Source organism: Lynx canadensis, chromosome E3, assembly GCF_007474595.2.
Source record: "Lynx canadensis isolate LIC74 chromosome E3, mLynCan4.pri.v2, whole genome shotgun sequence".
Classification (NCBI taxonomy): domain Eukaryota; kingdom Metazoa; phylum Chordata; class Mammalia; order Carnivora; family Felidae; genus Lynx; species Lynx canadensis.
The window spans coordinates 10,371,328-10,397,316 of record NC_044318.1 but is presented as its reverse complement, the minus strand read 5'-3'; the positions used below and the strand labels follow the sequence as shown (position 1 = coordinate 10,397,316).

Here is a 25,989-nt window from a genome sequence, read left to right as displayed (position 1 = left end):
CACTGGGAAGAAGTATCCAGTGTGATTAGTGATGCCTGCTCCAGGAACAGGAGGAGTAACAGCAACCTGTTTCCATATCTGTCTTCCATTTACAGAAACTTCCAGTAGTGTTTCTCGCACGGTAACATTCTGGCAACTCACCTGGAGATCTTTACTCAGAGCACCGATCCTAAGAGAATGGGGCTGGGGTAGGGCCCGAGGAGCTGCACTTGTGTGCTCCCAGTTGACGCCGGTCCTGCTGGCCCGGAGGCCTCACTCTGAATAGTGGGGATCTCGAGAACGTGCGCTCTTTTGTCCCCACAGATTTATCAGATTGAGCACCAGCTCCCAAAGCTTGACACACAAGGACACTGGAGAGGTGTTGACTGAATGGAGCTGGGGTGTGTGCATGTGTGTGTGACTTTCAGCCCTCAACTGCTACAAAGACGAGTCCCAAAGATTCCAGGGATAGCTGAGCAAAAAAAAAAAAAAAACAACACGTCACCCTAGAATACGACAAACGTCATATGTATGTGTCGTCCGTGTTCTGCGGGCCTCTGTATCCTTATTGCATTGACGATCACTGCGGGGATGGGGGCGGTGGGGGGATGCTAGCTCTTACAGAAGCTCCCAAGGGTAGTTTACATCCTGTGTGTGGAACCCCCCACACTCCTGGTCCATAATCCTAACTGTCATGAACATCAGCTAAGTCCAAATCTCCTTCCTAAAGACAGATGCAAATCAGCTCGGAATCCAGGGTGGGAGCCAGACCCAGCTGCCCGCACATAACATCAGATGGCCAATGGACTCCGTGTTAAATAAACATCCCCAAAACCTGGAGGCTCAGTCCATGGCACTGAGCTTCCCTGGAAACCGAAGCCCTTTTCTCAAAGAAACAGAGACCCAAGGCTCCAGGCCATCCCTGTCGGCCCCAAGAGCCACGTCCCATGCATCAGTCTACAGATTCTCTCTCTTCCTCTCTCCCTTTTAAACTCACAGAATGTCAAAAGCCTTAATTTTTAAACAGTTTACCTTAATAGAGCACGTTCATTTCGGAGAGCCATTAAAAAATCATGAGAACATTCTCCTGCTGCAGAGAGGTGATTCATGCTTTCTCCCAGCACACACCTCACTTTCGAGCCTCTGCAGGTTACGGCAGCCCCAACTCCCGTGTACTCTGTACATCTCGGAGCGGCTGCGTATTAACATTAAACACACATAGCACTTTTCAGGTCTCCAGAGCGCTGAACAAGATTGCTTGTCAGATAACGTAAGGGTGAAAAGATTAATCATCACCAGAATTAATGGTTAGCAAGGGGTGGGACGACAAAGAAGTCATCTGTATGCGAGGGATTTCGCACCATGCATGACGCTGCCTCTGGCCAGGATGCTGGGGGAGAGGGCTGGATTCTGGCTGGTTTCCAAGTACAAAACACAGAGTTCAACTACTTCATCTGTCTAACTGGTGTTAGTTAAAAGGCACGAGGGTCTCGTCATCAGCTCCAGGGTATTATCACAGGCTTAACTCAGATGAGGACAGCCACATAAACACAGGCGGGGCCGGATGCTGGAGGGGCAACGCTTTCCTAACAGATCAAGGAAAGCCTGCCGAGTTCCGACCTAAGAACAACCCCTCTTCAGGTTTTGCCGAGATCTGGTCAGAACCTACGTCAGCTCCTCGAATCTTCCAACAGCTCGGGGGAAGAACTTCAACCTTCCACGCTGCGTCTACCCTGCCTCCGGGTCTGCGTGGACCCAGATGCCTACTGTAACTCTACGACACATCGCCAGCCAAGTACGAAGGATGCAGACTTCAACCGTCTTGATCCCTGACCGCCAGCAAAGGTTTGTGAATGAGAATAATGGGTGTTAGTAAAGATTTTTCATGGAAGGAAGAGGAGTTCAAGGCTCACAGATTAGCTGGCAACATTGTGTAGAGACACTCGGTCCTGGGTTGCTTTGAGTACAACGTCCAGGAGCCCCCACAGCGTTCACCCATTGGGAGGTACCCGGGCTGGATTCTGAACGGGCCCTGTGTTCAGGCCCAGATCTGAAGCCCGAGTCGGTGTTGACTGCCCTAGAGCACCGTCACTGCCCTGGGCTCATCCATGAGGTACCGGGGAAGAATCCAAGAGGACACAGAGCTGGGACCCATTCAGCTTGTGTGGCGCTCTGCCTGCTTGCGACATTAAAAGAAAAAGTCTTGGCTGGAGAAAGATCGGTTGGTCAGTTGCACTTAGCCTCCCGCTTGTGCCCATTCGGGTTCTTCAAAGTGCTCAGCATCTCACCCCTCCTCCTTCCACCTGGACAACTACTCACACTTCCACCCTCAAAGCAGATGGCACTTTCTCCAAGAACCCTTCTGGTCACACGTGGCCTTTCCTCAGGGCCACCTCAGGGGACACAGCCTGTGGTGCTGTGACCTCCCTACTCATCTGCCTGCTCTTCTCATCCATCAGCTCCGAGGAGAGCGACCGTGTCTCGTGTCCTCAGCGCCTGGTCTGCGGCGGGCCCTCCGTACGCGCGTCAGAGAGCAGTGACGTGAGGAGAAGGGGCGAGGGAGGAGCAGGAAGGACTCAGGCGGTGGCCACGGGGGAGGAAGGGGCAACGGGAAGAGGGCGGGCCACTCGCCCCATTTGCTCCGTCCACTCCGGTCTTCAAGTCTGACGCAGACGCCCCGATAACGTACCCCTTGAGGGGATGCGTACGTCACACGCTGAGAAAGGAGATGGAAACAAGTTCACCACAGCCACCCAAGAACCAGCGACTGGGCAGCGAGGAGAAGCCACCAAAAGCAAAGCCAGTCCCGGTGCCAGGGTACAGAGCCGGCTCCGGGGTAGCCCTGGGTATCCACGCCGGCTCTGCCCCTGCCAGCCACGGGACCCTGAGTCAGCTGCTCAGGCCCTCGGAGGGGCCGCACCATCACACGCCATGTGGGCAGTGAGAACACACAGCAAACTCCCACGCCGAGGCTCGTGCCAGGCACTCGCCATCAAGGGTTTGGCCCGCGCCCCGGTGAGGAGCAAGCGCTTCATAAATGGAGGCCGCCATGACAGCCAGGGAGGGACAGTCCCTTCTCCGTCGAAACGGCTTGGTCACAGGCCTCGTCCCAGAGCACGACCACTGGCCGCGGATGTCGGGTGCGGCGTTCAACAGCGTGACAAACATAAAGGAAAAGCACAGCAAAGACCCAGGTGGTGGGGAAGGAATGGGGAATTGTTGAACGGGTTTAGAGTTTCGGTTTTGCAAGAAAGAGAGAGTTCAGAAGATGGGGTGCACAACAGTGCGAATGTGTTGAACGCCGCCCGAGCGCACACATAAAAATGGTTACTCTGGTGAATTTTGTTCTGTGTATTTTCCTACTAATTGTAGCAAAAAACACAAACTACGGAACGATGTAGCGATGACGGTTACTGTTTACAGAGCATGCTCTCACCGATTTCATTCTACAGTCATAACAATCCCGTAAGGGCAGTACTACCGTTATCTCGATTTCAGGTGTAAGAAAGCCGGGGTCCAGGGAAGAGAAGTAGCTTCTCCGACATCACACACAGCGGCTGAGCTGCAGATCTGGGTTCATCCCTTCAGAGTCGGACTCCAGAAACCCTACTCTCAACCTCAACCCACACTGGGAAAAAGCATTCCAGAACTACTGGGGTGTCAAGAAGGCAACAGCCGGAAGCCCCGCTTTCAAATCCCAAGACCTGGACTCCATTTCCAGCTCTGCCCCCTGCTGGCTGCGGAACCCTGTGCCAAGTAAGGAAGCCTCAGCTTGCTCACGTGCCAAGTCAGAGGAACATCGACACTGGTGACTGCGTGAGGTGACCACACCATCAGTCAGACGACGGCACTCTGTAACCCATAAAGCTTCACGCCCACATGAAGGGCCTGACCCAACTCCTCCTCTAGCCTACACGGGAAGCTCGGGGGAAAGCCGTCCCAAGCAAATATCCCTTTGACATCGACACACAGGCTAGAGGTTATGTTTTAATCCAGTTACTTTCTGATGCAAGTAATGCCTGTCTACCATGGAAACGATAGCATGAAAAAGTAAGGAACACCCTTAACCCCACTACCTCCGTATCTCTGAGAACTTTCTAGAGCACCGGTGTGGCTGGAGTGACGGGAGATGAAGGGCGAATGGGAGAAAATACAAAGGTGGGTTGACAGCACTTCGGGACAAAAGAAGACATCATAAGAGAAGAAGAACCAGAGGCAAAAATCAGACCCCCAGGAACAAGGACAGTTAGATTTCTTAAGAGGCAGTTTAACACCAACAAATGTCTGTAACAAAGGCTGACAAACTACACCCTTTGGGTGAAATCCAGCCTGTGGTCTGTTATACTGTGAGTAGTGCACATTTCAGGGAGAGGAGCGGGAGGAGGGAGAGGAGGGATAAAGGCAGGAGAGGGCAAGGAGACAGACCACCCACCATGCCCCAAATATGTGCTTCTGGGCCTTTACCTCTGGTCTGAGATACAACACACAGTGAACATTCACCTCCTGTCACCTGAAGGCAGAACGAGGTTTGTGCACATTTTGGAAGAAAACCCAACAGCAAGGAAGGCTGCTCAGGCACAAGGCAGGGAGGACACCAAGCCATCTCTGTCCTACAGGGACGTACGAGGGACGGCGGGACCAAACTCGGGCAGAGCTGTAGGCAGCACAGTGTGCGCCCAAAACCTGCCCAGGTAGCGAGAGATCCAGGATGAAATCTAAAGAGGTAAGAGAGAGGGGGGCCTGGGTGGCTCAGGTGATAAAGCATCCGACTTGGGCTCAGGTCATGATCTTGCGTTGGTGAGTACAAGCCCCACATCGGGCTCTGTGCTGACCGCTAAGAGCCTGGAGCCTGCTTCCGTTTCTGTGTCTCCCCCCTCTCTCCCTCTCCCTCTCTCTCTCTCTGGAATAAACAATAAATGAATGGAAGAAGAAAGCAAGTAAGCAAGCAATAGGTAACAGAAAGGAGAACTCTAGAAGAGCCGCCTCCACGAATAAACCCAAGCGTTTCAGCTAACCTCCTGGATGAGCACATCAGGGGTCTCTCCTTGTCCCCACCCCCCACCCGCATCAATGCGAATCCACCAGCGGTGCTTCACCTTCCTAACTTGCTGTGTGACCTTGGGCAACTGACTTAAGCTATGTTCCTTATTTGCAGAACGAAGATCCACCATCTTGGTGGTAACAGCATCCACGATCTAAGATATGAGGATTAAGTGAGTAAGTGGACAGGTCTTCATGCAGTCCCTGACAGAGTAAGCACCACTTAAATGTTAGCTCCCCCCACCCAGCACCCTCCCTACCCAACGCTTTGCTGAACGGTGCTATTCAAAGACAAGGAATTAAGAGTCCACTCCGTTGGCCTTACTTGTGAGTAGAACTTAGACTGTAGAGTCCACAATGGCCCCCTGCCAACCACCCCCTCTCTCAGGGGTTCTGCCATACAGCCCCCAACAAGGGATGGGAGCGCCCAAGGAAGAGGTAGAGAGGTGGCATTAGTGACAGAGTCCTCAGAGAGGCAGGCAGGGCCAGGTCACAGGGGGCCCCGGGCACCATGGTTCTAGACCAAACACGATGGGCTGCTCAGGGCTGCTCCTCCCAGCATCTCCCTACACAAGCACCAAGGCTAGTTCCAGGAAGCCGGGGGGCCCCTAGAGAAGCCAGGACCATCCCACTTGGCCATCCTCAGGACCGGAAGGAGAGCAGGTCCTGATTTCTCGGGCTCAGCTGGCCAGAGGACCACGCGGGGCGCCGGGACGAAGACTCGCTGCCCCCTCCCCGCTCAGCTGTCTCCGCGACAGGTCTGCCGTTCCGCAGGACTGTCAGATTACTACAGAGCGCCTTGCAGAAAATGCTGAGTGGAAGGAAGGAGGAAAGGGGAAAAAAAATTCTCCTTCGTGCGATTCATATATGGGCAAGAGTGACAAACAATTCGGGGCGCTAAAATTAATTTGCTCCCTTGCCGATGAGGAAAAGGTAAGCGTTGAGGCAGACGCTAATAAAAACGTACTTAATGTGTGCAGCACATATTTATTCATCTTTAGAAAATCTGCAAAGCCGCCACCCTCCCCGCTCCCATAAAATCTGACCATCCTACTCAGCTTCTATTCTTATCCCCTGCTCATTTGCGTAATTTTAACACTGCAGAATATAGCTAGCCTAAGAATATTTTTTTATAATTACACCCATCACAGGACCTGTCAGTATCTAATGAAGGATAATTTCAGCTATTATAAGAAGCTTAAAAGATCATTTTCATGAATAATTCGTAATATGAATCATTAAATTCAAACAATGTCAGAAATTTCAAAAAAAAGGGGGGGGGGGAGAAAAATATTTTCAGTGTCTAAAAGTAACCAGCCCTCTAAAGGCAGAATCATTTCTGTCGTGCACAGAAACAACACATGGGGCAGATCTTCGTCTGGGGGAAGAAACATGCCAACTGGCTCATGTCCCTTCCTGCTTTTCTTTTCTCCCCAGGCCCCCCGAGCCGGAGGATAAAATCCACACCGCTGGCAAGTCATATGGGGTGCTACTTGCTCTGACCCCCTGCTTTGCGCTCTTACCTCTCTCTCCCTCCAAGAAACAAGACCTGTCCGACAATGAAACAAACCTATATTGCAGACAGAACCAAGGGGCAGAGGGATACATGTTCCTGGTAAACTGTTTGCATTCCTAGATCGAGCCACACCTGCAACCGGGGGCGTACTTCCAGTTGCTGGGGTCAGAGGGTCTTCAGGATCTCTGTAGGAGGGACTGGGCTGTATCCCAGAAAAGACAAATCACCTGTGAGGTGGCCTGGCTCACAGGTGCCCACAATGCATGGCAGCAAAGCCCCCACATCCACTCTCCCCCGGGAAATGTGAAGCGACCTAACAAGTCCTATTTCTAAAAGAAACTGGTCTGTCCCCGCCTTGCAACTATAAACACATCATGTACTAAAATCTGAGTGAGTTTTCGCTAAGAGAAATAATGTTTACACCTTAGATAAGGGAAGGAGGGAGGAAACGTCTTAACCAACAGAAAAAATACTGAACGTATTAACTAGATTACAAGATTCTGGAATATTACCCCCTTCTATAAAATGATGTTTCTCAAACTACAGATTGCATCCCTTTAGTGGGGTGGTGAAAGTAATTCAGTGAGTCACAACTGTTTGTTATGATGGAACAGAATGGAATATACAACATAAGAATGTTTTGCACACAGTAAAGGTTAAGTAAGTAATGTTCTAGGAAGGCAGCGTCTCAATTCCTTAATGCATGAACGTGTGCACTTAAAAGCCTCTTTCTTATCATGAGCCATAGTCAAAAAGGATCGAAAACCACTTTTACTGTTAGGTTTTAAACCAAAAGGCAAGTGACGGGCACCGAACTCACGTCTACACAGAGTGACTGTGCTTCCGTACATCTTTATATTATAAAAGATACCTTCTATAATTCATATTTAATTGGATGTCAAGAGCTCTCTGGCTACAACTTGCCAAAAAACATGAAAAGACAAAAGAAAGTCAGAGGAAACCAAGATTAATTTTATTTTCCTCTCCCCATGGGAGGCCAAATGATACACAAAGAGTAATTTAATACTTAAGCTCAGGGGCGCCTGGGTGACTCAGTCAGTTGAGCATCCAACTCTTGATTTCGGCTCAGGTCACGATGCCAGGGTCATGGGATCAAGTCCCATGTTAAGTGTAGAGCCTGCTTGGGATTCTCTCTCTCCCCCTCTAGCACTTTCTTTCAAAGGAATGAAGGAATGAATCTTGCCAGGTGGGCATTACAGGTGGAGTGGCTCAGTTTACATCATCCCAAAATGACAGCAGCGAGCCTTAAGTCAGAGTTTGCACCTGGGCCTCAGAATTCTAGTTCAAAGTCTTACAATATTGACCAATAGCTGGTCAACAGGACAACTGCCCGTGGTAATTCCGATTCTGCACGCTACAAGGGCACCCTGGACTCACAGGGCAAATAAGCATGGGACACAAAGAGAACGGCTTAAACAAAGAGAAGGGGGACTCCCGTTTGTCCTGTTTCACACAAACGGGGAGAGTTTCAAAAGGGGTGAGCACAAAGCATCTTTCACATTTTAGTTTTCCCCATTTCTCCACTGAAACGGACCCCACTGCTGCCCTGCTGGCCAAGCCAGCAAGGCCGCTCCCTCGGGTAAAAGCTGTGTACCTGCGACTTCCGAAGTGTGGCACAAAGGGCTCACCTCCCCTCCTAGCCATTCTTTCTTCCGTAGCAAGAAAAATTTTTTGCCGGGCACCTGACCATCTGGATGGAAAACAAAGAAATTTCCCAGCATCCCTTGCAGCCACGTGAGGCCACATGAACGTGTCATGGGCAAACTGCAGCAGAAAAAGTTCGTGAACGGGAAGACTCAGGAGGAGAAACTACCCAAAATGAAATACACACACAGAAAACCAAAGGCCAGGTAACCTGCCCAAGGTCACGCTTCCGGCAGAGGGCAGACCTGGGACTTTCGGAGCCCGAGCCATGGTCTCATGTTCATGTTCTAACACTTTCGGGTAAAGGCTGCCTCCGTGAAGGCCGTCCCACTCTACTTTGGAAAAGAGGTGAGAAAGGAGGCAAGACAGCCAGCGGCAGCCAGCTTGCACCCCATCAAACCCTCTTTCCAGTCACTCAGCCCACATGTGACTGGTCGCCGACACTTGATGCACTTTGCAGGTACAGGTGTATTTCACCACTGCCTGACTTTACTATCATTAACTGTGGGTTTCTTCCATGCCATCAGCGTTTCTCTTCGCCCATCAAGTCCACGTGTCAGAAGGGGAGGGGGGGTCACAGATCACAAAGCCGTCTTCAGGTGGGGGTGCTTACCCTAGGAGGGGTCACACGGCGAAGCGCCGTACCTACCCGGAAAGGTGGGCTCCAGATGGTTAATGACACCCGAGGGTTTGTAAGTGACTTATTTTTTCGCTTTCCACCTCTCTGTATCGTCTTACATTCTCTACAGTAAATACGGCCTCTTTTTTAACAAGAAAACGCAAATTGTGGAACGTTCAACAATAAAGTTGCGGGAAAACTATTTTTAAGCAAGCTGCCAGTTCCGCAGACTGCTTTTGGCCCCTGGATGTACGTTTGCTTCCTGTCTATTCCAAATCCTTCATTTTACTCATCGGGAAGAAGCCAAGAGCACAGAAGCAAGGCCTCAAACCGCGCGGGCACCGCTCCTGGTTGCCCAACAGCGGGGACCCCTGCACTCTGCTAATGGCATCATAATGAGACGAACCAGATGCAAACGAAGGCACAAGTAATTAAAGGTAGACCCGACACTGGGTGTTGTACGGAAACCAATCTGACAACAAATTTCATGTGTCTGCAAAAAATAAAAATAAAAAAATGAAGGTAGAGCCGAGCTGGGCCTCATGGGCTCCACCTGGGGGAAGGAGGGTGTGTTTTTGGAGGGACGGGGTCCCAGGAAAAGTATGAGGATGAGTCAGAGGGAAATGAAAAGGCCAACGGGGAGCCCGGCAAGGTGAGGAGTCTCAGGTACAGCACGTACCCGGAATGCCTCCCGGGTCCCGTGGTCGAGTGCACCCAGGACGCGCGTCACGTGGCTCGATGTCCGCATCCGGTCCTGTTCTGCCCACTGGCTTGGCTGCCCGGGAGAAATGTGGGTGCTCCGTCTCCTGGAGCCCACCAAGTGTACCCACCCAGTCACCCCTGCCTGCGGGCTCCAGAGGGGCACACATTGTGCGTCATTCCCCTCTGCGTCGGGACACCATTCACCCACTGTGCACCTGGGCAAAGCACTCGGCCGTGCCGATGACAGGAACAACAATCTAAAACACAGGGGATGGCAGGGGCCGTGAGCCAGTTCGTCCCCTCTCTATGTTCGGGCCTCTTAAGTCCCAGTTCCCCCACCTGCACAGCAGGGACGATGAAGCAGTCAGCCCGCAGGAAGGGTGCCTATCAAGCAGTTAGAGCAGGGCCTGGCATATGAGGCTTAATCCACATGAGCTATTATCATAAGGGGCTCAACACATTTCATTCTGTCACTCATTCACCAAAAAGCTATTTGTCACCTCCCAGGGGTCAGGCATCTGTCTTTGCAAGGTGTCTGCCCAACAGTATGAAAACCAAGACAGTGTTCCTCACAAGGAACCCGAATCCTGGTATAAACACTTAGTGAATCCGTCACTCAAGAAAGGAAGAAATAAAAAAAAATTTTTTTAAGTACAAAAGAGGCAGCAATACTACAAAACTGAGCGAAATCAAGGTGGGGCAGTGAGGTCTGTGAACAGGGCGTGTGCTGGGCAGCAGAAGATTCTAGACAGAGTCAACAGGAGGCACACGGGTAAGGACGCCTTCCAGGGAGCAGGGGAGGGGAGGGGAGGAGGAAGGGGATTTCCACCCAAACACAGTGTGAAATCGAGGCCGTAAACCCGTGAAACAACTCCAGATGGAGAGATGAGCTTGATCTCTTTACAGGATGTCTGCTTTTCTATGCGGTCCAAGGAAAACCATTTAGACAAGCGACTCTCACCTGAGGTACAAGGCGTCATTACCCACACAAGCAAAGCACAAAGACCCGATGCCTGATGAAAGCTCTGATTAGAAACTTAGAGCAGCTTTCAGAACTAGAGTGGCATTTAACAAAACAAGCCACCTGTCAGCTTCCTGGAAGGAGAGGAGCCGGACACCAAAGAAGACGCTGACTGACAAACTGCACAACAGCCCAAGGCCAAGGCGGCCCTAAAAAGTAACAGCAACAATGATCCATGGACCTCTGGCCGTGGCCTCCGCCTCCGAGGAGGGAGCTGAAGCCCTCCAAGTGCTCCTATTCTGTTTCTGGGCCTTCATCTCCCACCGAACAATAAAAAAGAAATGAACAGAAATCATGAATCGATACTTGGTATTTCCAGGCAATTGCTCTTGCAATGACTTAGCAGGGGAAAGCATCCTGCAGGGGATAAAATCAGGGCGAGTAAATAAAATGTTACCCTTTATGGCAGTCCCCGGAGAGACCAGGGACCAGATCCTCTTGCAATGATGACCCCTGTGCCTTTGATGAAGCTTTTCTCAATGCTGACAGCGCTAAGGGCTGGTTGGGGGTGGTGGGAAGCGGGGGGGGGGGGGGGGGGAGGAGCTGTGGCAACCCCCCACCCCTGCCACATAGTTTCCATCAGCCTGACCCTCCCCCAAGCCACCTGGGGCCAGGACTGCCGGCTGCCTACCCAATATCCGTTATCCCTCCTTCTTGGTGTGCCAATGACGCCATCACATTTCCCAGGTTTCCTTGCCATCAGGGGAGCCCAAGAGCTAGAAGCAGAGGCCCTGGAGGAGGGGCGGTACTCTGAAAAATTCCTTAAAGATTGTCCCTGAAGCTTTAAATCCTTATACAATTCAGCTACAAAATGCACGCTCGGCCATTCCCCACTTCCCACTTCCACCCGCCTGAAATACAGATGTAAGGGCTGGAACACCAGCTGCCTTCTAGGTGCCATGAGGCAATCAACACGATAAAAAGCCACGTACCTCAGATGGCAGAGCAAAAAGAAAAAACAGCCCGAGTTCCTGATGATCATAAAACCATCACACCAGCCCCAGACAAGACGATATATTTCCGGACTTTTGGTAAATAAGAGAAAAATCTTGTACAAGTCATTGTTTGGGTTGGTTTGGTTTTTTTAAGGCAGCCACACCTTGCCACCTGATCCACTAGCCCAAATGAACATACAAAATTCAAAGTGACAGAGCCCATGTTATGCAGACGCAGTGTCAAGACAATGCCTCCAAACCCCTACCCAACAAAACCACCAAACCTCTCCTGAGTAAAAATTCTGGAGAGGTTACATTCCCGTCACCCGGGCTGCATGGCCACCTGTGCTTCTGCTACCCAATGTGCCCTCTTCATTAGTCTCCCTCCTCATTTCAGGGGGTTGCCTCCCTCCCATTCTCAATCCAGTGTGCTGGGTAGAGCTGCTCCTACCTCACCTCCCCCCCACCCCACCAGGAGTGGGCACTCGAGGAGCCTGGAATGGCCCACCGGAGTTCTAACCCTCCTCTGAAATCCACAGGATTACCATAAGGGAGGCAGGCGACGCAAGCTGGGGCACAGGGTTCATCTGGGAACATATGGATGTCATCAGTAAGGACGTCCTACCTAAACGGCACTTGAAACTTAATTCTTTTCCTTGATCTGAAATAAATACGGAAAACTGTCCAGTGAATCTGGGGGGGTGAGTACACTGGGTATTGGGTACCTTATTCCCCAGGCTTTTCCAGTAAATTCTAATTTAAAAAAAAAAAATCAGAGTTTGGGCCACTGTCCCACAAATGGCTCCCTGGGTGCTGCCAGTATTGATCCCTGCGTAAGGGGCCAGGTACTGAGCTACTGGTTTAGGTATTTGTTTGAAGGTCAGTAAACTAGCTCATCACACAAATCATTTACCAGGACTGCAAAGCTCTCAAGGAGATCGACTTTATGATTATCACCACAATTATTCACCCACTTTCAGAAATTAACATACAGGTGTTCTGCTAATGTGCCTTGACCTTCCGCATACTAGACGCCCTGCAAAACGCACCTCCGATCCAAAATAATGTCAACAATTGCCCGGTACTTTACACATGTCACCCGTTTGAGACTTCAAATAGCTGCACAAGTCAACACTACATTATTACCTCTGCCCCCCAAATGAACACACTGAAAGCTCTGAGTTAAAAACTTATTCTAAGAATTTGGAACTAATCGAGGAGAGTGTGGAGATTCATCCCAGACCCCCCTGGCTGGAAAACCCAAGCCTGTCTTTGCCTCCGTGTTCTACTGTGGCCTCCTCAGGCACCTCCTCTCCTTTTACTGTGGGAGGAGGAGCCTTCGCTGAGGAAGAAAACAAGGCCAATAGCACGCCTCGTCTCCACTGCTACTAGAAGTGGTTTTTCCCCAAGTCTGATGGCCAGTCCCGAAGCAGTCACGTTCTGACCCAGCAGCACACATTAGGTTTCAGTCGTCCGGGGAGAGGAGGGACAGGGAATGGACCTTTCTCAGGATGAAGTTAAGGGGTAGATGCTACCCCGCTGAGCTACCCCACCCCAGGCTGCCCCACAAAGGCAGGCAGCTCCTGGTCAGCAGCTACATCCCACCTCGGAGGTCCAGGGTGATGCAACAGATTTTACCACCTAGGACACCATTCTCCAGCTAGCATAACGGACGTGAAGAAGCGGGAAACGCATGCACTCAGCCTAAACCTGGCTAAGACCCCGGCTTGGCCTCTGTCTAGGCAGAGGACTCTAATGGTTAATTTCACATGACAACGTGCCCGGGCCCTGGCACCCACGTGTGTGGTCAAACGCTCGTCTAAATGCCACTACAAAGGTACTTTTTAAAAGGAGATTAACATTTTAACAGTAGACTTCGAGCCTAATTCCTCTCCATAATGTGGGTGTGCCTCATTCAATGCATGGAAGGGAAGCAGGCCTTAAGCTGAAGACTCTAAGAGGAAAGACGGAGCTCCCCCACAAGGAGGAATCCTGCCTCCAGATGGCCTCGGACTCAAAGCTACCACACCGACTCTTCCCTGGGTCTCCGGCCTGCCCGCCTACCCTGCAGATTTTGTAGCTCCCAGAGTCTACAAGAGCATGAGCTAATTCCTTAAAAATCGATCAGTCACGTCACACAGAGATAGAGAGGTAGGCAGGCATGTGCACACAAGTGTATATGTACATACACACAGCTCTATATACATGTGTTTGTAGGTATAACCCTCATGTGTACATGGCTATACACATAGGTATGCGTGCATACATGTGTGCTTATGTGTGTGTGCGTATATATGTAGCGGTTTCTCTGGAGACCCCTAGTACGGGGACCTTGAGCACACCCATCTCTCAGAGCCGCGGTCTCGTCACACGTGTCAAGTGGGAGTACCAACAGAAACGCTACAGGCCGAAGAACCCACCACAGGTCCAGCACGTTACGGGTACCCACTGAATGGAGGCTTCTGCTTTCACCATCGACCAGGTATTTCTCGAGGTGATTCCAGGGCTCGTCAGAAAAGGCAGAGCTGTACCGTGGCCTGCATTTGTAGTTGTGTGTCTACTTTTCACTGTCCGTGCCCTCACTAAGCAGTCAGCTCAGGTGGAGAGCTTGTACCTGTCAGTCACTGAAGCATTCCCACAACTGTGCCTGGCACACTTCCAATCTACTGAGAGAATCACAGGGGATCCTTTCTTCCCATCAATAAGCCAAGATTTGCAGGGGACACCAGAAACACCTTTCAACCCGGGGCAGGTACAACATGGCCTTTCCACCCCAATTAATGACCGGCAAGGCCATCAGTCTTCCTCACAGACACGTCTCGGCCACATTCCTGGACGCTCTTTCTACTGCAGACCCTTACAAGTTACCAAGCACTCCTTCCAAGACTCTAAAGGCACAAGTCCCATGAAAAGCATACTGGGTTTGAGATCCCTTTCTCAGGAGCCACCCAAGTGGCTTAGGAGACAGACCCCCACAAGCATCCAAGCGAGTGCCCACTATGCCTGGCATGAACCTCTGCTCCCCTTCCCTTGTACTGAACTCCTGCTGGGAAGCAGCCACCCAGCCAGAGAAGACACTCCCCAGACCCGTCCGCATCCAGCTGGAACCCCAGGCCTAGTCCCCGGCCGTGGGCTGTGGGCAGAGTGGTGCGGGCCACTGCTGAAAGAAGGGGGAACAATGATTCTGTTCCTTTTCTTTTTTTTTTTTTTTTTTTTTTTATTTATTTTTTTTTATTTTTTTAAAAATTTTTTTTTCAACGTTTATTTATTTTTGGGACAGAGAGAGACAGAGCATGAACGGGGGAGGGGCAGAGAGAGAGGGAGACACAGAATCGGAAACAGGCTCCAGGCTCTGAGCCATCAGCCCAGAGCCCGACGCGGGGCTCGAACTCACGGACCGCGAGATCGTGACCTGGCTGAAGTCGGACGCCCAACCGACTGCGCCACCCAGGCGCCCCAATTCTGTTCCTTTTCTTGAGTAACGCTGCTTCCCCCCAACTTCTCCTCCTCTCAGATAATGCCGCTCCCGTCTATGCCAACTTGCCCACTACTCCAAAATCACTGCTGAGAGTATGTGGATGGAACGTGGCAACAAGTTTTATCAAATACTTATTGTGCCCTTGGTCAACACACACACAAACTAAAGTAACGATCCTCTGTGCCGTCAGACAGACCACATACCCGAGACAGGGCTACAAAGTCCTGAGGGCAGGCAGGCAATCAAACGCCAGGGCTAGCTTACTGCTCCCCAGGGCAAGAGGAGTTTAGCAAACCGAAGACCAGTGTGATTATATTTCTTTACGGGGACAGAAGAGCTGGCTCTTATAATCAACGCAACATCTGGCCTGGCCAGGGAGAAGGGAGTGGCGCTTCCAGAAGAGGAAACTGGATAAGCCAACAGGAGGGATCAGAAAGCGGTCAGCACGGGGGCACATGGCCAGACTGCACTGAAGCTTCATGAGCGCCACCCAGAGGGGAAGGACGCTGGGCACGGAGGAGCAGGGCCACGCTCCTGGGGGAAGGGAAAGGTCAGAGAAACAAAGGAGACGGGCTTGACGCCCCCTGTGGGTCCTTGGGAGGTGGGGGGTGGCAGGGGCGGGCACAGTCCAAGTACCGTGTTGACTCAGCAGTGGGGGCGAACACCTTCCATTACACACCCACCTCCTTAACCACCCACCCTCTTCGTAATTGCTGGAACCTATCTGGAGACGAGTCCTGAGGCCACACCTGGACTGGAGATGAAAGACAGAGCTTTGATTGACCTGGGATGCCTGCCGCCGGCCAGGAGCCAGAAAGCGGGCACATTTGTAGCCTACCGGCTGGCCCTGAACTTCATTCGTGTGCAGCTGATAATCCGCCAAGGGAGTGGTTCCTGTGGGCAAGCACGGGCATTTTTATTCCCCAGGTGACTGAGTGTGGAGCCAAGGCTGGGAAGCACCACTCTGCTCCACGTGAGGAAAGATGGCAGACTGGTTTATATGGAAACTGCTGGGGAAGAGAAGCGCTCTCTTCCGCTCGTTTGCCGAAAAGATGAAACCCAGAGCTGCGGGCGGCCTCTTGCCGGCGTGAGAAGGCCTGCTGAGAACGGGCCAGCGCCCACTGGGGCACGGGGGCTGGGCCTAGCAGTCACAGGAGCCCAGGCTGTGCATTCTTCCCTACGCGGCACTCAGCGACACAGGGCTGGCAGCCTGGGTTCCGCCACGGGGGGAGCAACAGCCGGCACCCTCAACCGGGGGACTTCTCCCCCAGAGGACTAGCGGTCCGACACGTAGCAGCACACACTGCCAACACTAGGGGGAGAAGGGGGGGGGAACCAGACCTGAGAAATGGGCGGGGCGGCGGGGGTCCTGTTATTTGAACCCCTGGATCAAGACATCCCTGAAGACAGGCACTTCTAGACTTTTTTTTAGGCCAGATAAAATTGGACTGTAGGAGTCCTACCCTCAAGACCCCTGAACGATGACACCAGAGCAGAGTCAAAATGGTGTGCTAACCGCAGGCACAATAAACAAGCAACACGTGGTAAGAATCTGACTGGAGGCCAAGCATCAGAAGCGGTTACGTGGGGTCCAGCACACTGGCAGCGTGGCACTGACCCACCAACCCGCCCACGGCCGCGCCCTGCAGAGCGGCCACGGGTCTTCTGTCACCTAACCTGCCACGAGGTCCTACAAGAGCCCCTCGGAAATTTCTACTCGTTCATGTGAACACTCATGGAGCACGTACCTGAGTCCAGCACTGCTCAAGGCACTTTGAACACAGGGGAAGAAAGAACAGACAAGGTCCCCGCTCTTGTGGATTGCACAGAGGGGCACAGACAGCAAGCACAGGACGGGGTGAAGCGTCAAGATACTCCGAGGTCCCGATACACTCTGTGATGAAGTAACATGATAAAAGAGGAGGGGGAAGACACAACATGAGATAGGGCGGTCAGGGGAGGGGACCCCTGAACAGAGACCTGCCTGAAGGGGTGGAGTCAGCCGTGCAGACACGGGTAAAGAGCATTCCAGCAGAGGAACGACCGCAGAGGCACTGAGGCAGGAACGAGCCTGGTGCATCTGGGGAAGAGCCTGAACGCCCGTGTGGCCGGGGGAGAGTGCGGGGGCGGGGACAGGCCAGGAGGAGGTGGGGTTGGAAGGTGGGGGGGGAGGGCCGGGCCACAGCCAGCACTGGAGGCCAGCATCAGAAGGCCTGGAGCGGGTTTTAAAGAGCACAGTGATGGCATCTGGTGGATGCTTCCACGAGGTTCCACACCTGTCCCACTACACCCAGACACAAGCACAGGCAGAGTCAGGAGCCAGCCTTCCTCGTGACCAAAGCCGCCCGCCGCAGATCAAGACATCTGTGCACACGGGGGGCAGGACGCAAGGCCACCCAAGCAGAGATGGCCCACACCTGCTGTGGTTTACACTACTGGACACAAAGTCAGGCCCCCCCACACCCAGGGACACACGCAGGCTCTAGCAATACCCCGCCCATGGCCATCCATCTCCACAGAACCGGGGCCTCAACTGTCCTGCCCTATTTTCTGGGAGCCCAGAGACACACAGGTCCCTGAGAGTAAGAAGCACACGCCATGTTCAACGGGGCATCAGCGAGCAGGCCACACACAGGCAGAGATGCAACAAATAGAGAGGCTGAGGACTTTTTTCTTCTTCTTCCGTTTCTTAAATTTTTTAAATTGCTCCCAAACTTCCATCATCTGTCAGGTTCCTCCCACTGTACCTCCTGCCTCACCGCCGGTGACTAGGACGGCCACTAGCAACAGAGCCCTCTGTCCCTGAGCCCACGACACATTAATTAAATGGAGCCACCGACAAGAGCGTGCAGCCTTAAACCCATCATTACAGGAGAAGACGACGGTGGCCAAGGCAGGACAGTGGAGGGAGCCCAACGAGGGGAAGGCCAGGAGTGAGAGCCCCCGACACACCACAGACGGGGGTATTTGCAAAGACAGATTCCGAGAATTAAGAGCCCTGTCCCAGGACAGGAGGGATTCCGCATCCAGTCAAGAGCTGATCGTTCACACGAGCCTATGAGCTACCGAAACCCAACTCAAGCTTGAAAACGGGCCGGGGAGCGAGGGTGGGAAGTATCTCCTGTCAAGTATGGCTGGATTCGGAGGCTCAAAGGACATGATCAGAACCCAGCTCTTCCCTGCCACCCGGCTCAGGTCCTCCCTGTGCGTGACAGCCTCACACGGAGACGAGAGAACTGTAGTGGCCCCAGCCTCCCAGGCCCCAACAGGAAAGAAGGGTGCCCCTGGCAGGAACACCGCTCCTCCTTGGCCCAGAGAGCCAGCTCCGATTCACAGGTAAATGCTCCTCAGGGAAGCCCAAGAGAAGGCCGACACTGAGCAAGGTTCTGCTGAGCGGCAAAGAGCCCAGAAGAAATCCCACGGGACGCCAAGAAAGCAGCCTCGTGGACCGCACCCGCGGCCGCCGCCCACATCTGAAGAGTAACACCAAGGGTCCTTCCAGCAGTGAGGTCCCAACCACACGGCATGGGGGCTTCGCCTCCGGCGTCCAGGGCAGGCGGTGACGGGAACCATCCACAAGGGTTGGCACCGGTGACCCCAGGACACACGGTACACAGGCACGGGCCGGGGCAGTGAGCTTTCCTGTCCCATGTGTGCCGCCCAGCAAAGGCCACAGCTCTCCTTTGAGGTCTCATTTTGCCCACAGGGAAACTCTGACAAAAAACCCCACCTTCAAAACATCAGCACCCCGACTCAAGCTCCATAAGACCGTGATGACGATGGGCCCAGGGCCTGTCCACGGTCGAGTCAGCACCTCGAGTCAGCTTAGTAGCTGTGCTCGTTTCCTGTAGCTGCTGTAACAACCACAAACTCGGGGGCTTAGAACACCACAAAATTGTTACCTCACGGCTCAGGAGGTGAGAAGTCTAGAAGGTCTTATGGCTCCGGTCAGGCCAAAGGCAGCTCCGTGCTCCTCCTAGAGGCTCCAGGGCAGAGCCCATTCCCCGGGTCTTCCCAGTGTCTGGAACCTCTCAGACCCTCCTCCTTCCTTTCGTGAGGACCCTTGTGACCACGCTGGGGCCATCGGGAGAAACCAGGATAATCTCCCCTCATCAAGATCCTTCACCTGCCCACAGCTGAAACGTCCCTTTTGCCAGAGCAGGTAGCGTATTCACAGGTCTGGGCATCGGGACACAGATGTCCCTGCAGGACCAGCATTCTGCCCGCCACAGTATCTTCCAGACGCCAGACTCTGATACGAGCGTGTGATCTCAACTCCCTCATCTCACACATAATCCTCACAAGGGCTTATCAAGTACATACTATTTTCATTCTAACCTTAAGACTGTACCAAAGGGCTGTCAGAGGTATAAGGAGTGACCATAATGTCAACTACTAACTCGTACTGAACGGTTACAAGTCAGAGAAGATTCTAAAGGCTTCGTACTGATCTATGTCTGCTTTCCCCCAAAGCCTGCGAGGAAGTTACTACGGCAATTCCCCTTTTACAGAAGAAGAAACGGAGTCACAGAAAGGCCACGTGGCCCGTGAGTCAACTGTACAGGGGCGTCCTCAGTGTTCTTACACAGAAGTCACTCATCTACCCACGTCCATCGTGAGTTGCCAGGACCAGGTGGGATGCCAGGTCTCCCCAAGGCTGCGGCCGTGACCCTCTCGCTCCGGGGCCACGGGCGGGATGAAGCGGCACCTTGGACAAAGACACCAGCCGAGGGCAGGACAAGCCTTCCTTCTTTCTCCGACGGCCAAAGCAGCGGAGCAGAAGCCCTCTCGCTACACCATGCTCCCGACCCAGCCCCGCCAGCATCTCCCCCCGGAGGCCCCTCCGTGGCTGCGGCCCTCACAGCTCTTGGCAGGTGGACTCCATTAGGGGGCTGCGTCTCCCCACGGAGACTTCCATCAGCGAAATACCCTCAGCCTCACCCCCCACCCTGTGGCTGGTTGGGGAGATTCTCGATCGTGTGCAGGGCACTCAAAGGTCCCCCACCTCCCCCCATGGACTCTCTTCCCTCCCGGCCCCCACTGGGGGAGAAGGAATTCTGCAGACCTGACAAGCCCTCACAAGGGGAGTCCCTGGGTCTACACGTGGGGCAGTGTGTGAGGGATGGTGACTATGGCCGCAGGTCACGCTGTAGTTTCCTGGAGAGTCCTGTGTCTGTGTCTTACAGGGAACTGGAGAGACAGGGAGAGTAGCCATCATTAAGTAGCATCTCGAAGCTGCAACAAAGTCATCTGCTGGCTACTGGTTAGGAGGCAAGTACAAAACATGTACGTAGCTCAGAAGATCACGTTGTCTTCTTCGCTCTCACCGTCAACTACCATGTGACACAACCAGCACAGCACCCTGTTAAACCACAAGCTGAAAAGGAGAAAAAGGACCACGGAAAGACCAGCAGGTGACAGCGTCTCTCCAAGTAAAGGCTTACCCCGGTCGAGACCTTTCCCTCACCAGGTCTGGGACACATCAAGCAACTGAAGAGCTGAAGCGCCCAACCAGTCCCCCCTTCTCTGACTCAGCAGGCCACCATCAGGGCAGATTCCAGCTCCCCAAGTTGAGAAGGCCAGAGGAATGAAGTACGTGAGCATCAGATCTGGGCCTTCCAGCTTCTCTCTGCTGATGGATGAACTGCTCCTCTGATTGTACATCATTCCCTGCAAGTTTGGCTAATGTGAGTCGACTCTTAAGAGAATGAGCCGGTCTTGCGGACACAACCTATCAGGTTCGCCTGCTCCTCAGCCCCCTCGGGCAAGAGTCCAACTTGTCACTGTACGCTTCAAAATTCAGCGAAGCCTGAGAGGAAAACATTCGTCTGGAGAGTGATCTCCTTGTGGCCCTCCCCTCCGTAAGTGCCAGCGCCCGGTGCTGGAGAGGAGAGTCGGTGCCTCGAATCCTTAACACAACTGCTCCCAGGCCCAGGGAGAGTCACGTTGTGAGCCTCAGTGTCCAGCCAGTTCTCTGTGGATGTAGAAGCCCTTACGCCACAGCTCCAAGGCTGGAGGGGCACAGACGACACACCCGGGGATGACAAGAGATCCAAAACCTCAGGTGGAGGTGTTTTAAGCTGTTGGGAAAGCTGATCTCACTGAGGAAACCTAGCACTTGAGGGGAGGAACAACCCAACCTCACTTCTGGACATTAGGAAAAAACAAAAATTTTCCTTCAGTTATTTCATGAGGCCACCAGAACCCTAGTCCAGACTTTGCTGACTAAACCATGGTTTTCTTAGAGGAATTATACCATTCTTTTTAAAAAGGAAAAGGGTGCAAATCTGAAATCTAAGATCCAGAGAAGTAAAGGGTGTCAACAATCTATTCTCAAGGTTTGTTTTTGCTTTTGTTTTTAACTCCCAGAGGCATTTCCACAACAATGAAGGTGGGGGGGTCTCAACACAGCCCTCAGACTTCTCTTCAGCCCTGAAGGCATTTAGGGCTTAAAGTGGTTTTTCACTCTTTTCCCTACTGATGAGTGCTCACACTTTCATAAAGAAATTGTTGCCAAAAGACAAAAAGGATCCTTAGACCCTTGAACTAAAAGACTCCTATTGTGGAAAATGCATTCTGAATCCCCACCTGGAATCTGGGAAGCTGGCACCCATCTCCAGCTCCAGCCCCGTAACACCAGGAGCCACGGCAATCAGAGATCACAACGGACTCTCGGGCTCTCCTACTGCCCCTGCCCCCCCAACTCCCCACACACCCCACGCCATCCCAGCCTGGCCAAGACACCCCAAGCTGCCACAGCCTGATAAGGGTCCACGCTCATCATTTCAGCGTGAGTCGGCAACTGGCTGGGCTTGAGCACGGAGTCCCACTTTGCTGGACTAACAGAGGGCATCACGTGAAAGTGAGGTAAAAGCTCTCTGAAAGAGCCCCTTGCTTTGGGGTTTAAGTTTATTATTTTGAGAGAAAGAAAGAGAATGAGCAGGGGAAGGACAGACAGAGGGGGACTGAGGATCCCAAGTGGGCTCTGTGCGGACAGCAGTAAGCCCGGAACTCACGAACTGTGAGATCGTGACCTGAGCTAAAGTCGGACACTAAACCTACTGAGCCACCCAGGTGCCCCCCCCCCCCCAGAGAGTAACTTATAGTGAGGCTGCTTCGCGGTGCCGGGCACGGAGGAGGCGCTCACTAGCATTTCTGAGTGCAAACTACAGCACTTAATAAGCAACAGAGCCTCCGTGAGGGTATGCCGACGCCCAAGGGCTTTCATAAAAACCTTCTGCAGACAGAGGACCCACAGGTAAAGTAGATGGTCTTGAAGGGCATTCCCGGTAGTAAGAGCAGTTAACAACTGCTACCACACGGAGTACAAAATACGCTACACGGTCTCAGCTCCAATCCGTTCCAGGGCTGTCGTGGCATCCTGAAGGCACATACCCTGCTCTAGCTCAGAACTCTCAGCCTATGTCTTAGGACAGGGAACTTCAGCTGCAAACAAACAAACAAACAAACAAAAACTATGCTGCACACTGCAGGTTCCATGGACCCATTTGCCGGAGGAAGACTCCCAAAGTGCTCACACGCCAAAATGCATTTTACAGCATTGAGGTTTTTAAATCCAACACAAGCCCAGCAGGGGTCCTTTTTTCCTAGGTTTAATTTTCTTACTGCACCAAGTCAAAGTTCTGAGCAGGCAGAGTACAGATATCTCCAAAGGCAGTGGGGTGCAGACTACACATTACAGGCATAAGAGTCACGTATCTAGACAAGCAAACATGCGGTCCATCCGAGATCCAATGCAACAGCTCCTGAAGGGAGGAGCCCTCTTCTCGCCTGAGAAGCGGCATAGTTACCAAGTTCCTCAGGTACCTCCCTTTGCACACAAGAGTTTAAGAACTCTGCAAGGCAGGGGCACCTGGGTTGCAGCCCTTAAGCTGCAAACCGGTTGCAGTCGGTTAAGCGTCTGAATTTGGCTCAAGTCATGGTCTCGAGGTTCATGGGTTCAAGCCCCTCATCAGGCTCTGTGCTGACAACTTGGAGCCTGGAGCCTGCTTGGGATTCTTTCTCCCTCTCCCTCTGCTTCTTCTCTGCTTGTGCTCTGTCTCTCTCTCAAAAATAAATAAATCTTAAAAAAAATTTTAAAACAAAGGACCCTATGAGCAAAGAACCAGGGATTTGGAGAAAATGACCTGAGTTCATTTCCACCTGAGAATCACATACAAGCCCCTTAAGCTCTCCTGAGCCTCACTCTTCACAGGGTGATGGAGTCAAATACCCACTCCTCACAGGGTGATGGAGTCAAATGAAAAAGGACTTGAAGCTGCCTGGAAATGGTAAAGGACAGACAAATACTACTCATTGAGACACATCATGGGTGGGCCAGGCAGCTACAAAGCTAGGTGCTGGGGACACAAAGATGGGGAGCGAAAAGTAAAAGACCCACACACACCTAACTGCACGAGGTGAAATGAATGCAGGGTTGTAACAGCAGTATCCGTTTGAGAAGGTGATGAGCCCACAGAGGAGGACTCAACTGGCTCTGTAGTGATAACCCCCTAGACTGCTAACAGGCAAAGACCAACTGGAAATGAAGCGAGGCATGTGATCAGAGGAAAAAAGAAAAACACACACACATTGAGGCCGATCAAACAGAGACCATAATAAACACAAAAGCTTTAAACAAAACTCAAGCCTTTCTGTTATTAATATACAAACGACATCCCGATTCCAATCCTGTCTCCCTCTATAACAAAGAAAAATAACTACCATTTACCGAACACTAATTACATGCCAGGTGCAATAGTGGAAACTTCTTCACGTTCATTGTTTCAGGAAAACCCCACAACAACTTCTGTGATGTTGGTGGGATGTTTCCACTTATACATGGCAAAATAATTCCAAGACATCAAGTTATACTGGCTGAGCCTGGCTTCAAGTGCAGGTCTGGCTGACACCCAAGACCTGGGAGCCCGGAGGGTCTACCCCTTTGTTAAAATGTCTACACTCCAAGAGCTCACTTGCACGTAAGACAGTCTTTTAATGCTAAGTTGGCTGAAAGGCTGCAGGACGTTTCAGCCAAAGTTAAACACCCTTTCTTCCTGCTGAACTGAGAAATGTTCTGGTTGATTCATGACAGTTTAACTGTAGCCAAAATGCAGAGAGGAAGCATAGGGTATCACCTCATTTAGTGAAATCTTGGTCAAGAGATCATTTTTCTATCCCTTTTTATTTCTGACTAGCTACAATTTACTCGGTACTTAGCCTATAGTAGGCAATATGCTAAGATGTCTATGTACCTACCTCATGAGGTAGGGACTGTCACCTAACCCTATTCTACCAATGAAAAAATTATCATACAGAGAGCTTGAAAACAAAACAAAACAAAACAAAACAAAGCCAGAATTGGAGCTAGAGCCTGGTCAGCCTAACTCCACAGATCTGATTCTCCACCACTTTGGGGTTCTGTTGCTTTCACCACTAGCCTGACGGGACTTAATCATTCTATAAGGTTTGCTATCTGGCAATTATCTCAAGACCCGAAACATATAAAATTCCTTAAGTATACAAACTGATACAATTGTTGCTAGTGATCTAGCAAGGATGTCTTACCAGATTCAGCAAGAAAACACAACAGGATGTTCCATCTGATTAGTTTTCTAGAATCCTGACCAGTACTGTGTTTGTGATTCACCTGCATACGCACTCGTCACATGTTGAGTGCCTACTGTGTGCCAGGCACAGAGGCTATAAAGATTAAAAAGCTTGGCCCGCTCCCCACCCAAGCTCAGTCTCCTCCTCACCTTCAGCTGTTTGACCTTCTCTTTTCAGCATCTGGACAGCTCCTACATATTTCTTCAGTTGGACTTTGAGCACCTCGTTTTCTCTGCAGGTACAAGAATGTTAAAAAATACGTTTTTAAAAAATGGTAATATAGACCGAAGTTGGGGGGAGGGGGAAACTGTGTAAAGAAAAACACACAAGGTGCATCTTATAAATATTATTACATTTTTCTGTTTTAGCAATCACCACTGGAGAAGACTACACCACATAGGGCACATTTGAAGAATCCCTTCAAAAACCATTCACTCATAATGAAAATCAGTACTGACTGGTTCCAGTTCCCACAAAGTCAAGATGCTGACATGTGTTGTGCTCTATTCTGTATCAGGCACTAGGTAATATTCTCTCCATGTATAGAAGCATGTACTAAATAAATACCACGTACTCAACCTAGGGAATACTCATTATTTTTATTAACTGCTACATGCAACAAACATTTAGTATTTGCCAGGCATCATGTGAAGTCTTTATCATCTAACGCTTCCAATGTGTTGTCACAACGCTCATTTTACACACGAGGAAACTGAGGCATAAAGAGGAGAAGCAGCTAAGCCCACACCTACCTCCACATAAGACCATACTACGGAACACAGAACTCAGGCTGCAAGAAGACTCTACAAAATTCACTCCCCAGGTATACTGGCTAAGGAAAAGAACACGAGAACCAGGAGAAGAAAAATGTTTATTATGCACCACATAGATCAGACTTTACCCAGGTCACTTCAGTGAATCAAGCATGCATGCATTTATTCATTCTTCATTTGTTTGAAATATGTTTGAGTGTCTATCATGTATTAGGCACAATGATCCAATATTATGCTTCTCAGGTGACAGAGCAGAAATTCTCGGGGCACAGATAAGGTCTGTGACTAAGGTCACACGGCCAAGGTCAAGGTCAAAAGTAAGGCACACTCGCAAGACACAAACCCAGGTCGCTCTGCCCACAAGGCCCAGAGGATCTTTCCTCAGTCTCCTTTGGGAATTGGACTTGGTTTCTCATAAGTATCACCACCCCCCTACCCTCCAGCCACGGGGAGAGGTGCCTCTCCCACATTCTCTGCTTGTACTCCTCCCACCCAAAGGTCTGGAATCTGAGTGCCTTTTTTTTTTTTTTTGTAATGTTTATTTTTGAAGTGGGGAGGGGTAGAGAGAGAGAGAAAGAGAGAGAGAGAGGAGAGCAGAAGATCTGAAGCAGGCTCCAAGCTGACAGCAGAGAGGCTAATGTGGGGCTCGAAC

General features: G+C 51.5%; 1 protein-coding gene across 8 annotated transcripts in view; it reads right to left on the bottom strand.

The window, feature by feature from the left end:
* Window positions 1-25,989, bottom strand: part of SNX29 (sorting nexin 29) — a 501,802-nt gene that overhangs the window by 279,621 nt on the left and 196,192 nt on the right. For 7 of the 8 annotated variants that reach the window (XR_003965611.1, XR_003965609.1, XM_030300939.1 and 4 more), the window contains one exon: window positions 24,714-24,796. The exons of the other annotated variant lie outside the window; for it this stretch is intronic. Coding sequence is in view for 5 of the 7 variants with exons in the window: in XM_030300939.1 (XP_030156799.1) it covers window positions 24,714-24,796 (83 nt within the window). In the remaining 2 variants the exon portion in view is untranslated. The remainder of the gene's footprint in view (window positions 1-24,713; window positions 24,797-25,989) is intronic. 8 annotated transcript variants of the gene reach the window in all.